General features: G+C 39.7%; 1 protein-coding gene across 1 annotated transcript in view; it reads left to right on the top strand.

Annotated features, from left to right (window-relative positions):
- The window catches only part of pcdh15b (protocadherin-related 15b), a 201,985-nt gene that overhangs the window by 182,447 nt on the left and 2,989 nt on the right, over positions 1-16,549 (top strand). The window contains exons 34-37 of the mRNA XM_067576200.1: positions 7,341-7,362; positions 8,125-8,163; positions 8,430-8,503; positions 13,404-13,533. Coding sequence (XP_067432301.1) covers positions 7,341-7,362; positions 8,125-8,163; positions 8,430-8,503; positions 13,404-13,533 — 265 coding nt within the window. The remainder of the gene's footprint in view (positions 1-7,340; positions 7,363-8,124; positions 8,164-8,429; positions 8,504-13,403; positions 13,534-16,549) is intronic.

The following is a 16,549-nucleotide window of genomic DNA, read 5'->3' as shown; positions in this document are numbered from 1 at the left end:
TTGGTACACTTACCAAGATAGAAACCCTAAACATATACATTCATCCTGATTCTTTTCAGCACCTTTTTTCCCCAAAAATGCCTCAGGGAGGAGAAGAAGTGGAGCGGCAGTGCCATGCGCTTGTGCAAAGTGGAGCAATCAATTGACCAGCAATGACGGCATCTGTGCAGTTGTTTTCTCTTGGTGGAATTGTGCCCGAAAAGTCCACAGAGGTAGCCATGTACAAAGGCTGCTACAATTGTAGCATATTAATGAGAAAATGCAATGTTTCACTCACCTCAGATATGAGATACTGTGTTTTACGAAAGTCACATAGCCACAGAAGGTCAAAATGAATTCACTGACCTATAGTTTAGACCACTCATCCATCAATCACTGTCTGCTTATAAAATTACGTAACATAGAATATGCTTAAGTTACAATACATTGCTGTCCCATTTAAAAGGCTGTCTATCTCCAGGTCAGTGGGTTCGATATAGTACTCAGAGCTGTAGTGATGTGTTTTCAAGTTGGCAGATTCATTAGAAGGCTTAGTTGGGCAATTGCCTTCAGCCTCATGCGCAAGCGTCTTTGGTAAAAATAGAATTAATTCAAACTAAATGTTATTGCAATGATATGGTGGAAATGTGCAATTTGCATTCATGTTTTTGCCTTTATTTGATAGTTGAAAGCGCAAAGAAACAGGAAACATGGGTAAACAAGTACTGCGTCCACAATCAAACTGCAGACATTGCAGTTATGTTGTATATGTCTTAACCAGTAATATATGGTGGAAATGTGCAATTTGCATGCATGTTTTTGTATGATTTTGCCTTTATTTGATAGTTGAAAGCGCAGAGAAACAGGAAACATGGGTAAACAAGTACTGCGGCCGCAATCAAACTGCAGACATTGCAGTTATGTTGTATATGTTTTAACCAGTGGGCTGTCAAGGCGCCCCTTGCATGCATGTTTTGGTATATATGAAAGTCCACTTAAATTTCTGCCTGCTCAGACCAGCTCTTATCGCAAATGCACACACAGACCTCTGAAAAACATATAAGCTACTTTCATGTATGCTGAGCCTCTTTCTCTTTGATATGTTTTTTTTTTCCTTATCTTATACACATTTAAATGACAAAACTGAGATAAAGTCAGAGTCACAGGGGATGAGATTAACGGGAACGTAATCTGTAATCATTTGTAAGATACATCCTTCCCTTTCCTTTGGTGAAATACCTGTAGCTGTTCTCCAGCATAAGGAATGACAGGTCCGTCTCATCTGCAGTCTCTACTTTGGCTTCTGCTGTTCACAGCTGGAGTAAATCTGATGTGGAAAGCGGTGGCAGCCTTTGAAGCGCTGATCGTAAATTATCTTAAATGTCTACAAGTTGCTTGTAAGCAAAGTGTTGTTTCATTTGTGATTTGGGACCTGTGAGAGGCAGATATCACTGCCATCTGCTAACACAGTTTCAAGAATTTGTCTCCAGGCACATAATGTCATCATCAAGTGTCAAATCACGCCTTTCCCTCAAGACCCACATGTGACTGATGATCATCATGTCTGGGCAGTTGGATCAAATCATGATGTACAGTCAAATAAAACAAAGCCTGATTGTCATGTCTGTGGTTATCAAGCGACGATGCTGTGAAACATTTTCTGTTGTCAGATAAGGAGAACACACATACAGTACTTTGATCAATCTTAGTTGTGGAATATCTCTAATGTTGGGCAATGGGTTTAGATGCATGTACACAATTTCCAGTTCAAATTTGCTTCTCTTTCACACATACAAAATCGTGATAAAGCTGTAAACCATGTCGACATGTTGCTATGCCCAAAGCAATCACACACATTCACACTATGAGCACACTCTTCTAAATACACTCCATAGCAAGAGCTCAGGCATAAACAGGAGTGTGAACACTTACACACACACACACACAAAAACACACAGCAGCTTTTAAACAGGTTGCAGGCAGTTCTACTGTTTCAGCTGACTGGGTTGGAAATGTTTTATGCTAAGTTTAGCTTTCAACCTCAGTGTGCTGCATGTCATTATACACACACACACACACACACATAGTGTATCTTTATTGTCTCACAGACAGATTCTGCTTTCACTCTTTCAGATCTTATTGTGCGCTTCTGCTAGAGAACAGACATCTTTTGACATCCTGGGGAATATGTGTTGTTTTCAACATTCAGTAGAGGAGACTGCATTCAATTGAGACTGAATTGAGACACACAGATAGGAGGCATAGTGAGAGAGGGGCTGTCGTGTATCTGTAAAATCACAGGTTTGATCCTCAGCACGCAAAGATAACCATGTAGAAACCAGGCCATTGAAGCAGAAAATAAACATGTGATACAGCAAAGAAAATAATAATATGCTGTTGTAAATGTAAATTATTTTAACACAGTGTGTGATCCAACAAAACAGCACTTAAGCAAGCATCTAAACCTTTTAATAATTCATTTTTATTACAGCTTGTGTCTTATTTTCATAGTTTTGGCCATCATTTCCTATAAGCAATAATAACATTGTACTCACTAAGTTAGCCTATGAGATCTGGGAGCATCACTAACAAATGAGTCAGGTGGGCCAAGAAGCACAAGTTCAGATAGTCTGACTTCCATACTTGCTGTAGTGCTGCAGGCTTGTTTACAGCATGTCTAATCGACATTACTGCTTGTTTCTTGCCCCGTCTTGACTTCATTGTTGTGATATTACCAGTTTGCCAGATCATATAAGTGGTTGGTGGGTCATTGTTGTATAGTGTAACTAACTGTTTAGCAATTCAAATGGGTCTGGTTTTGTGCCCATTTCAGCCAGGTTGTTGAAACAGTCAACCAATCAAATCTTTTTTGTAAGGAGGCTTTAGTATGACTATGTTATCTTCCCATATGGTGTAACTAGCTTGCTTCATCCATGAAAAATAGCAAAAGAAAAATTGAGCTGTCAGACAGGTTGTTTTGAGTCAACTTACACAAACTTGTTCTTGGATTGTCAGAAGATGCTGCCACAGCTTGCTTTGTTGTCCAAAGATGATGTCAGAGAGAGGAATATGTTATTACCACTGATGATCATTTAGGGCAAAGCAAAATCCCCCTATTCCCTTCAATTAATTGGCTAACATGAACACAAGGTTAGGATGAAGTTAAATAAAATGTAAGGCAAGGTCTGTATGAGTTTAGGCAAAAAAAGAGATTGAAATGCTTATCATAAGTGCTGAATAAATGTTTTGTAAAGGAGGAACATTGTTTGGCTGGGAAGCTGTTTGAAGCTGGAGTATGCCAATTTGTGCACCGTGGTCCTGGATTTTCCTAACGTTTACAATCCAAAAGAGCACCTTCTTGACAGTTAACTTTACTTCAAAGGGGTTTATTCTCTAGATAACATGCAATCATGATGATAGAAGGCAAAAAATGAGAAAGAGAAGAATGTGGGGAGAGAAGAGGCTGAAAGGTAGAGAGTGAAGCAGGTAGGGGGAACAAGGAAGTAACAAATAAGCAAGAAAGTGGCGGTTCAAAGGGCAAAGGGGCTACAGTAGCTCTATGAGAGAGGATGGAGAGGCAAAATGTGGAAAGAAAATAGAGACGAGAAGAAGAGAGTGTCACTGGGTGTCATATTCTGACTCTGTTCTTCAAGAGCTAATAATATTTCTCTCCTATCTTTCTGTTGCTCATACACACTGCGAGACAAGGCGGAGAGGACACAAAGAGCAGGAGTCAGTCATGTCAGATGTGTGTGTCTGTTTGTGCGTGTGTGTGTGTATGACAGAGATCAGATAGCTGTCTGTGTGTTTTTGTCTCGAGAGGACCTAATAATGTGTCTGTCAGAGCAACAAGGACACAGAGATAGACTTATCTCCACACACCGACACACAAACACAGATTACGCTACGCACAATGCAAGGCACATACTATAATCTGGAGAGTATACACACATTTACGCACAAGGTGACAGCGAAAAGAGCCATTTCATTCTAACCCATAGATGACCCAAAAACCTCTTTTTCATCCATTTATCCTTCCATTCAGGCAGCCATTCAGCCATCCACAATATTTTTCTTTCCATCCAAACATGTTTGCCAATGCATCTAGAGTACCATCTATCCTTTCACACCTTTATGTGAACAGATAATCCTGTCTTTTTGAAGCACACTTATTCACTCAAAGCTGCATTTTGATACTGAAAATGTTTCCTTGAGATGTGTGTCTGCGTGTGTTTAAGAGGGATAATTATTATTATATTCTAATATGAATTTATTTAATCAAATGCTCATGTGGTTTAACAATTTTCCATGTATGTATGTGTGTGTTTTCAGTTTAATAACAGAGAGGAGAATCTGATGTGTCCTCTAAAAGTCACCATTTGTTGTTCTGTGATACATCTTCATTTTGCCAGCTCATTACCTTGGTTTCACATGACAATACATCCTGCCGGCGCATAGTTTAGACGCATGAACAGAGAGGGTTCGGGGCTGTTTTTCTTGTTATTTATTTATCTTCTTCCAATTTTCCCCTTTGGTTTTTTTCCCCCCACCTTATAAAATAAAAAAAAAGAACCCCAGCAGTTTTTTTCATAGTTTTTGAAGTATCTCTTTGTTTTTATCTGTCTCTTGCTCCATCTCGCTGCTTCTCTCGGTTCTTGTTTCTCTCTTTATCTTACTGTCTTTGTTTGAAGTTTGTTTCCTCACAACAGTAAGTCTTAATTTCACAGTGTTGTAAACAACATTAAACTATTTGCTTGTAGTGTCATCAACTTGGCTGCTGGGTGGACCCAATCTGATATGTGCTGGAATGAAGTGTCAGTATCTTGACATTGATTTTATTTTGTGTTTTTAATGTCAGGCTACAAGAAATGATCTCTCAAGGAATAGTTTGACATTTTGGGGGGAAATAATTAATAATTGCTTTCTTGCTGAGAGTTAAATGAGCAGATCAAGACAATGCTGTCTGTACACCAAATATGAGACAGCCGAGAAGTGATGCTTAACATAAAGAGTGGAAGCAGGAGGAAACAGCTAACTAGCTAGTTAGTGTGGTAACTACTCATCTAACTCTCGCAAGAAAACAAGCAAGCTTTAATTCCTTTTCAAAAGGGGAAAGGTGTTAGGACTTTTTAAAGTAACTGTAATATACAGGATGTCTGCACTGTTAATGACTGACAAGTTGCAAGAAAAGTATTCGTTGCAACTAAGGTTAGAGAGTTGAGTGTGATTTACACTCTGCTGTAAACAAAACGTTACCACACTTCATATAACGTGTGTTCAAATGTAACAGAAAGGATACCATAATAACAGGCTACACATGGCCATAAGGTTCACGTATAGGCTAAAAGCTCACTGCAGACAATCTGACATAAATATGCCCCTTTGATAAGTACTTGATGGTATCTTCTTTGCACTTGTTTGATTTTCTGCTTTCGCTTGATGTCAAGCTCAGCCAAGAGTAATTATGGGCTGAACAGAACTTAAGCAAAGGCTCTCTGAATCCATGGTTATGAAAAATTATTTTTAGATTTTATCTGAAATCTTAAAACAGTTAAGGCTCATCTCTCACAGGAAATATTTAGAAAGAATTTCAATTTGCTCGGGATCGCTGTGATGTTTGATTATTTTATCATTATTCAAATCAAACTGGAATCTTCCACAGTGTGTAGGAGCATACAGTTCATAAAAATTACTGACATAGCTGAATTGAATAGGAATATAATTTTGGAGATGCTCTGATAATGATAGCTCTGCCTGTGAAACCTATCCTGCTTCCATTATGGACAAACGCTCATTGAAAACTTTTATAATTAATCTTTTTTTCAGAACAATCAGTTCCACAAACACTGATACACCAAGCTCACTGGTAGAGAAATTCTGATTAACTTTACAACAGGGGCCTCAAAACTACCAGCCTGGAGCCAGTTGCACCAACTGTTCGTTAGTTCAAACCTAGCTGATATCTGACCCATTTCAGCTGAAGAGTAAAAGAGGTAATATGGAATATGGTCGACATATCTGACCTGAAGCTTTAAATTTCACAGAAAAAACCACTAAATGTCAATGTAAATGCCAATAACTAAATGAAAACATACATATTTCTCCAGGTATGTAGATATTAATAAAACAAATATACCTGCATTCACAGAGGTTTGGCTGTTTATTTTATCTTTTAGCCCCTAAAACTGGATTTTTGGTCAAGTTATGTTACAGCTTGTGATTCTACAGTGACTTCCTGTTTACATAGTTGGTTGCTTCTTATTGGACAGCATTGATACATTACTGAAGTGTTTACCAGTTCAGACATTTCTTAAGTTTTAGTGGTGCGACCTGATTTAGTAAATCACTAGTTTGAAACGAGCTAGTGGTTGCTAAGAACTTCACACACAAATTTAATAATGGATTTATGAATAGCTGGTGCAACCCAGTCCTCATCTGGCCAGCAAAACTATTTTATATGGTCCTCAAAATGATATTTCTCACATTTTTACTTTTCCCCAGTCATTTATTTTAGAGTAATCATTCAGTTTCTGAGCAAATCCTCAAAATCAGTGAGGAAATATTGTCTATTTTATGCACCTGACACCAAAATCTCTCTTTCTAAACCTTAAAGAAACGTTAACCTGGAGACCAAACAATTTTAAGCAAGGTGGATCATTATTGCCTGAGGACAAGTAGCCCCAAAGTAATTTCACTTGACATCCCTACTTTACAAGGAAAGCACAGACGTTTGGTTGGCTGTTGGCAGGAAATATCTGAGATGTTCAGGTCAGTCTTTCTGTGCTGACCAGCTGATCATCCATCACCATATTGTTCATGGTTCTTTTGCAAAGGAACTTGAATGGTGCTGGATTTATGCTAAATAGTGTATTTACATGCACAGATTTTACATTATACATGTATGCATTATATGCATCTTAATATATCTTGACCATAAATATCCCTCTACCCATGAATAAAACATTCCACCTATTAGTCAGAAATTACAAATTAAGTAAAATATGGTTTTATTATTGTTGTGGCTAAAATTGACATATCCCATCTATGCTTTTTTCATTAACAGAATGAGCATATTTGGGTTGCAAATGAGATGTGAATATTATGCTTTTATACAGCTATATTCAGAAAATGTAACTCCCTTTCTGTCAAAATACACAGTCTATGACACACACATACATGCACTCAGACGTATCTCATCATCTTGCTTTCTTTGGAAACTGGGTTAAGTTCCACAAAATGTGAAATATTTTGAGCATGTTGACATGTCCATATCAGTAGGATTTTGTTTAATGAGAGGTTTCCTTGGTAATGTTGGTTTATGTTGGTTAGTGGTCTTTCTGTTTCTCTCTTTAATCTCCCAGGCGTGGATATGGACAACATGAGGTAGGTGTTTTGTCTCTGCATGCGTACTATCGTTGCATGTGTTATTCACTGATACTTCTTTTTATACCTCTGATGTTAAGTTTTGCTCTTCTTTGTATTCTGCTCTTTCTATTCTTCTCTGTTTGATGTAATAAAATCAATTCATTTATTTCTATGATTCTATCATTTTTTCTATTATTTCTATGTAACCAGTGTCTTGTTTTTACATTTTTATATATGTGCATAATTGATTGCTGACTGTTTCCCATGTCTAACAGCATTTTATGACCTCGGGACCACTGCAGTCATTTATGGTTTATCTTAAAATGTAAAATTAAAAGGGCGTTAATGTAGAAAATCAAACCATCTTTCTCAATTCAAAATGGTTGACTTTTGGAATACTGTGACTCCAAAATAGTATGAAGACATGGAGGAAAACAGACTTTATTAGATGTTTGTTGTTCAAACCGATGATACAAGTGTTCTTTCAGTTGTTGAATATCCATCTCCCAAAATAATTTTATTTGAATGCATCAATGAACTTGTAAATATTTCAATTTGATCTGAAACAGAGTTCTAAAGTGATATCCAAAGCGATATCTGCTCTAACAAAGTTGATTGACATCACCATATGAAAACACTAGATCGTCTGCATTACAGAGATATTGAATGAGGAAGATTGAATATTGATTTTCCAAAAAAGATGCCTATCATTTTGGGGGAGCGCTCCTAACTTTTTTTCCATTTGTCTCATCTTTCATCGCTTTTCTTTCCCTCTGGCAGACACAACAACTTCTCCGACCTTCTCTGCTCAGACCAGAGGTACTCTGTTTTCTGAGCACTTCTTTGTTCCCAAAGTGTGTTTTCCTGCTTGAGTGAGTGGGTCCGTGTAAGTGCAGCCAATGTCTACAATTGCACATGAGAGATGGGGGTTAGGGTTAGGGTTAGGGGTTTGTCCTGTATACTGTATATGAGTGGGTGTGCTTGTACAGATAGATTCATGTGTGTATATTAATACACATGTGTGTCTTTGTGAGTGCAGTGTACATATGTGGTGCAGTGTTAATAATGGTCTGTCAATCCAACAGGAATTATCTATGGAATCTGGCATCGACCCTGGCCAAGACTACTACACACAAGATTATTACAACTATGATCACGGGTTAGTATGTTTCCTTTACATCCTGCATATAGAGATATTAAGGGGATAGCTAGTATCATGTAAATTATATGACCAAATGTTGGTATATCTCCATATTATCCGACCTCAATAGAGTGTGCATGTTTGCTGCCCTGTAATCTTAAAGTTCCCCTGCACTTAAAAATGTGTTTTGCTTCTTGTTCCTTCAGTTGGATGTTTGAGCTTCACTGTGCAGAATGATGCATGTGCAGAGTTTGACACTAGAAAGCTGTTTTCACATCTACTGAAGGGAGAAAGTTTCTCTGTGCTCACCTTAAACTTGAGTTTAAGCGCATACTTACATGCGTGATTTGTGACATCACAACTAGCTTGGAAGTCAATCATGGTCCAGTATGAAATTACACAAGTGTGGTGAGAACACTGCAAATTGACACTACAGTGAAGTAGGAGACAGATTGTGTCTTCTAATAAACTTTGAAATGAACAATATTTGCATATTCATAGATTCTGGATTTTTAATGAGGGTAGATGTCATTTTAAGATTTTTTTTTTAACTAATTAATTGAACTTTTTTGTGCAAAACCCATATCAGACACAAATTATTAACTCATTTCCATTTCATTTTCATGTGTCTTAAAACATGTGTGGAGGGGATCTTTAACATCTGTTTTGATGTTTTATATGTCACTGTCTTAACTCTCATACTCCAAGATTCAAGACCTTTTTTCTACGTTTAAATTTACAAAATAGTATTAATCTGGGAAAACCATATATATTGTACTTTATTCAGGTGCCTGACAATAACAGCCACCCACCCTCTGCTATAATCAGTACAGCTGAGTTATTCTTAAATGAATTCATTAATTACTATTTATTGACTTTCAATGGAATTGCATCGTGATGATATGATCTTATCATTCTATCATTTGACAATTCAGTTCAAGTCGTAATTAAAAACTAACAAACATTTTGATTTAAGTATATTTCTTCAACACATGTTAAGAGTTTGGTGTCATGTAATGCATAATAATGACTAGTTTTGCCCTTTTTTGCCATATTGAGATCATATTTATTATTATCATTACAAAAATAGCCTAGCAGGTTTTACTAAATCCAAATGATAGTCAGTCGCAGCTGCATACACAGCTCTGTAGTGGTGGATGAAAGGTGATGTTTCCTCCTTTTTAATAGCATTTTTTTCTCAAACAGTGTAGTAATTCTATGAAATTTAATACAACACAGTATTCTGTAAGCATCATTTACTAACAGTGACACATGACAGAAGACTACTGAGGGCAGTGAACACTTCCACAATGTTTTACGACTTTTAACCTCTAGCAGTGACCAGCACGAGTTACGACAACATTGATAAAACATATTTCCTCCTACATGAGTCTAGACTTGACTGCGCTCACTTGTATCCCGCTGAGCCTCATGTCAGTCCCATGGCAGGTGCTTTAATATCAAGCTGACTGTGTCAGTCACACAGCGTGGTGGCTACTGTGAGGTGTTGACACTGGTGACCTGCCTCATACCAGCCTTCCCACTCAGTTCATATGTTGTTGAGCAACAGGAAATAAAGAGGCAGGAGAAGATCTTAGAGTGATTTTTTTTTTTTTTTTTTTTTCAAAAAGTGTGTGTGTTCGTGTACTGTACGTGTGTCTGCATTCCTTCCATGTCTGACAAGAAATACTGTACAAAAATGGCAATATGTTAAACACACACATACAGGCATATTGGATCAAAGCATTTATGAACAAGACTTCTGAAGACTCATTTCACCCCTCCTGTGTGTGTGTGTGTGTGTGTGTGTGTGTATGTGTGTGTATGTGTGTTTGCGTGTGTTATTCTGCACACAGCCTGCCATCTGTGATACATTGTGTAATTTTTATAATTTTAGCTGCAGACTCCCGGGAACTTGATTTTATACACCCACCCACACTCACGCATAAATACACATTTAGTAGATGCATGTGCACACACACACACACACACACACATAAATAAATTCTCTCTCATGACAAACACATTCATTCATTCACTCACTCACTCACTCAATCACTCACTCAGAAACGCACTCTTGCGCATTCTTTCTTTCACTCACACACACACACACACAGTTTATTCTCTCTGTCTAGCATTGCAATACTGTAGCAGCTAATCAGGCAGCCAGCCGTGGAAGCAGACAATGGGCCAGATGCTGTTGGCTTAGAGCAACATCCACACACTCATGTCTGACTGTATGCACACGGGAGCAGGAAATCAGACTTTGTGACCCTGTGGGGCTCAGATCTAATCACTTTATTTGTTGCAGATGTAAATGAAAGTTGTTGTTTTTTTGTTTTATTTTTTTCAAAGAGTATTCTAACAAATACTAAACTGCCTCTCAGGACATACACAATAATGCATGAGTTTTGTCTCTGAGAAACATTCAAGATTTTATTTTTTAGCTACAGTAAGTGATATAACTGTTTGGAGGAATGGCTCATAACCTTTTGACCTTTTCCTTTATCTGTGTTCAAAAAATGACATCAAAATGGGATTTTCTCTGTGTGCAGGAATATAGCCATCTGCCATTGGCATTATTATGATTGGATTTATACAGATGCAGAAAATAACTTGAACCATTTGTTGCATAGGTCTGATGTTTTGATGCCTGTCTGAGAAAAAAAAAAAAAAGACAAAACAAGCCAAATTCATGTTGCCCTCTAGTCAAGAGTAAAATTCTCAATCCGTACACGCAAACTAAGCAATAAGGGATTAAATCTTACTTCTCAAAAGTCTTTACTGGGGTTGGTGATAAACAGGGTGACTGTCTTGAAGCTGATAGGTGCTGAGTTTTGGCACCCACATTAAAAATATACATAATGAGATGACAACAAATGTGAGAAGAAGTCTGTCCAGCTTGTTTAAGATTAAGAATATTAAACAAGCGCTCCAGTGATTTAGTGTTGCACTTGCATGAAGTTGGGGGATTTGCAAGAGACAGATCAAGGAAAGAATGCGACACAGCAGATCATGGCTTTTAGTCCTTAGTATGGATCAAGCTCCAAAAAAACTGGATCATACTCTTCCAGTAATGCAACTTGATAGTGCCTCTCTGGAGACTCTCCTTGCCTGGTAAATGCCCACATCTTTCCAAGTCCATGACCTTAGTTTTAACACAGAAAAAAATAGAAAAGAAAACCAGCCACAGACAGCATTATGCAACAGGCTGTGTAGTAGTCCGAGTAAAATGACTTTGACACATAAAATCAGCGGAATACCCCTTTATGATTTAATTTCTAAAAAACTAAACACATATTCTGAAAAAACAAACTCATTTTTTTTTTTTTTTTAAATATGTTCAGCTCCTCTGAGAAATATCAAAATATGGGAGAAAATAGGAGACATCTTTTTGTAATCTTGATGTTATCCATATGTCATATCTAATCACTGGAATTATGAAACTAAATAAAGCATATTTTGTTACATTTGAACATCCAAATTGAGTATAGCTTCTTACTCTGTGACCAAAACTAGTAAAGCACACAGTACTCTTATCATCGCTTACTGTGTGAGTGTGATCTCTCATCGTGACACCGTTCATTAAACAATCATTTAGCATTTGGAGACCCACCAGAAACAGGCCGGTGACCCATTTTGGTCCACACACACACACACACACACACACACAGCTACAAAAACACACTCCTTAGTCTTGGCTGTGATGCCAGGGACTCTGGCAACTTTGGACACCTGATTCTCAGTTTATTAATGCCCCCTAGTGGTGACATGGAGCGGGGGGGGAGGTAGACGGAGTGAGAGAGTGAGAGAGGGTGACAGGGGAAAAAATGACCATTGGGAGGAGAGAAAATGTAAGCAGAGTGATGCTTTAGCCTTCGAGTAAGACTATGCGCATGTGTGACCCTGCGAGTTAATGACTGTAAAATCCTATAAGCAGGTTTTAGTGGAAGGTTAAGACTCATTACATTAGCTTGCAGAGTCTGTACTGTATGGATTAAAGCTATGTAGCCTCTATGACTGACCTAGTCCTTCTCTTTTTGTTCCCCCCTCTCTCCCTCGCCTCCTTTTTCTCCCTAACGCACCTCTTATGTTTCTCCCCCCTGCGCATCCTTCGTCCACTTGCACCTTCCATTTGTTTATTACTTGGCTGCTTAATGTAATAGGAAGGCAACTTCTTCCACCGGTTGACTATAAGCAGAGTGATTACATGAGGCAACTTTTCTGTACAACTCTGTTTGGAAACCAAGCCAAAGGACTTCCAGCAAATTTGTTACTTTAATCACACGGGGACATATTGTTTCCAGGATAGCATTTGAAAAGATGTGTTTTTTGACCCACTGGCTCTTCCCAGTTGCTTGCTTCAGGGCACGCAGCCCAAGTGGTGAAACACAACACAGTTTTTTGGCCGGTAGAGCCAGGCAGTGCTCCCAGCAACAGGCAACAAAGAGAGACAAAAGGGAGGAAAATCGATTCCAGTGTTTTCTGCTAACAAAATGTCTCCTGGCAACAAAATGCTCCTTTTGTGATTGAGGCAGCTTTGCTTAGGCAAGTCATTAGACGCTGCTTGTCATTGGAGTGAACCACAGTGCTGCCCTGCGTTTTTTTGTTGTAAGTGGCTCTGGATAAGCATTAGCCAAGTACAACAGTTTTGGTGGTAAAGCAGATTTCTCTTGTCTTCACTTCTGAGGGGTTGAAGCTGGTTTAAAATACCACACCTTTAGTTTCTTTTTGTACTGACTGAACAAGTCCATAACAGAATGATTACTGTGTTCCTTGCTGGGAAAATCACACAAAAACACTAAAATTAACAAAGAATTGTCTTTGTTTTTATGCCTTTTGCTCTGCACAGCTTCTTACTGATTATTGCTTTTACATAATGCTGTCTCTTTTTTTTTACCCCTCTGTCTCTTTCCAGGTACGACCTTCCACAGTACGGCAGTCGCAGGAAGCTGATCTCACCCTCCGGCCTCTACGATGAATATGGAGAGGTTGTTGTCGATGATGACGGCAGCTACTACTACAGCCCACAGGAGTCTGATGGAGAGGTAAACACAAGAAAATGCAATTGAAACAGAACAGAAATTTTAGGAAAGACTGTTTACTGCAGATTGTTTACTGCATAATATTCCAGTGGAGACATAATAGAAATGGTTGTGAAAGTATTGAACGCAGTGATGGTTTTAGTCTTTTGTTATTGTTGGGAATAAGAAAAATACAGAAGAGTGTAATCCTGATCCTTTCTAACTGAAAAAAGTGGGTGTTTGTTCTCCTCTATTTTGGGCATGGTTCACTTGAGCAAAGAAAAAATTGGCCACATTTCATGAATTTGTTTTATTGTCAGATTGCTTTGAAGGTTGGGAGACACTATATTTTTAAAGTTTCCTTTGTTTACACTGCTGTGCATTGTACCTACATTATTTGTGTAATCGACCACAACAACCAAAAAGACAAGGCTCTCAAGTGCCTTGAGATGACTTCTGTTGTGATATGGCGCTATATAAATAAAAATTGATTGATTGATTGATTGATAATCTATCAATAAACATGTTGGAGCTAGACCGATAAATTTGCCAATATTGGCTTATTGTAAATATATCGGTATTGGTGTACATACAAGAAATCATCTCCATTACATATACATTCATCCACCACTGCACTTAAAAGTTTATTTTTCAACTGCATACTGTGTCTCAATCAGTACTATTGTCCAATGTGTCCTGATTGGACCTCCTTTAACTCTTAAATATCAGTATCTGCATCAAAAATCCCATTTCAGTCAGGCTTTAGCAGGCTCTAGGTTCAAGCCTACTCCTTATAATACACCTGACATTGAAAGTGATGCATTTTGCTTTATACATGTCTTATTTGTTCCTTTCCTAAATTATCTGCTTTGATTTTGAAATAATATCATCATGACAACAGGTGAGGAGACAGTTTCAAGGAGGCAGATTAGCCCCCCACCAAACCCACATCCAGCCCAATCCTCCACCTCCTCATGGCTCCTCAAGAAAGACCCCTGGACCCCCAACAACTCAGAGCACCAAAAAACAACCATCAGAGGGCGCAGCAACCGTGAACACAAAGCCCACGAGCTCGAATGCAGCCGCCACATTGAAGGCCATGATGAGAGTGAGCACGCTGCTGTCCTCTGCGAGCAAAACGGCTGGACAGCCTCCAGCCATCCACCCGCCATGGAACAAAGCCAGAATCGGACCAATGCAGGAGGGAGATGGAGGTAGAGACAGGTTGGAAGACAGAAAGGGGGAACGAGTGGGAAGGGGGTTTGAGAGAATGGAGGCGGGGAAAAGAGAAAACAAAGGGGGAGGAAGATGGGGAGGAAGAGATGAAGCAATAGAAAGAGGGAAGGAAAGGGCAGGAAGAGGAGACATGGGAACATGGGGAAGAAGCAACAGAGGTGGCACAATGAATAATGGGATGAGAAATGCTGGGGGAGGAAGAGAAGGCGTTAGGCCAGAGCACAGAGGAGAGCTCCCTGGTTTGTCATCATCTGGCCGGCCTGCCAGCCTGGATGGTGGCGTGGTCATCGACGGGAGTTATTTCCAGACGTCCATTGAAGCCAGCAAACCCCCGCCAGTAAAACAAAAGCTGAGCGAGACCCTCAGTCTTATCTCCCTCGCCAGAAGGCTCCAGGGTCCCGCCAGGGTGGGAGACGAACAGTGGAGCGATGGAAGAGGCTGGGATAGAGGAGAAGAGAACAGTAGGAAGATTCACGACTCCATAGGAGATATGAGCGTTTCTACAGCCGTGGAGCGAGACACAGGAGAGGAGAGGAGGAGGTGGGAGAGAGAGTTAGGAGAGGAGGATATGTTCACCGAGGGATGGTGGAAGAGAGAGAAAAGATTCCTTGACAGTGTTGAGCAAAGTGATTCAGAAACCGGAAGTCGCAGCAAAGAGTCTCCGTCAGAATGCAGCCTCTCCGACGCAAGTAGCCCCACCTCGTCTGTCACAGCAGAGCACAACAAGACAGAATCTGATACAGAAACAGAAAAAAATGAATCTGACTCAGGAACAGAAAGGGAAACTCCTGACACCGACAGAGAGTCAGAGAGTGGGAACCAGGGTGAGGAGGGGTCAGAGTCTGAGAGGGAGTCAGGGTTGGAGAGTGAGGATGAAGGGAAAGAATCGAGCAGGAAAAGCTCAGACGGTCAAAGTGTTAAAACTCCAAGTAGCAGCAGTATTAGTAGTAAAAGTAGAAGTGGTAGTGCCAAGAGAGGAAGCAGCACAAGTTGGCATGATAAGAGCAACCGATCCACAAACAGCTCCAGATATTCAGGCTCTACAGCTTCTAGTTCTAGGCCCAAGACTTCTAGACATTCCCGTTCTTCACGTGAAACCATAGAGGAAGAGAGCGAGGAGGAGGAGGAGGAGGAGGAGGAGGAGGAGGAGGAGGAGACGAAAAGCGTCGGGGGACGATCAAGATGGGCCTCGAACCACATCCAATCAGATGCGATCGACGCCTCTGACGACTTGTCACCCATCATTGAGGACACCGAGGAAGAGGAGAGAAGCCACGCCGATATCACAGAGGAAGGAGACGAGGACGAGGAGGATAAAGAAGAGAGGGATTTGGAAAATGAGTCGGCTGATTGAAATGCAGATGAGGCCTTAGCCCCCCCTTCCCCCAAAGATTAAATTCTTTGCCACTCAGTAAGATCTCAGTGAAAATGCCTGGATTGGGTGTGCAGTCATTACCTGAGTGGAATTTATTGCTGTAATCTCTCTCCTTTTCCTTGTTTGGTGTGATTTACATTACAGGAGTTTAAATTGCCTGCATGTCCTCCGATGCCCTCTCACAGTATCTCTTTTTGCCGGTTTTTAGCTCCTTTCTCCCGCTTCAGTCTTTAATCCCCTTTTTTCCCAATCAGCCTCTACCTCTTTCTTGCTTCCTGTCTGTCTCAACAGCCTTTACAACACTTCTGATACTCTTAAAGCAGTCGTCTTGCTTTCCTCCTGAGCAGACTTATCTCATTTCCCTTTCGTGAAAGCTCTCCTTCCAGGTGCTTATTTCTCTGCTGCTGCGGCTGAAAGATTGTTATTCGC

This window comes from Thunnus thynnus, chromosome 20 (genome assembly GCF_963924715.1).
Source record: "Thunnus thynnus chromosome 20, fThuThy2.1, whole genome shotgun sequence".
In the NCBI taxonomy this organism is placed as follows: Eukaryota; Metazoa; Chordata; class Actinopteri; order Scombriformes; family Scombridae; genus Thunnus; species Thunnus thynnus.
Note: the sequence above shows the minus strand (reverse complement) of the source record. Positions and strands in the feature narration are given on the sequence as shown.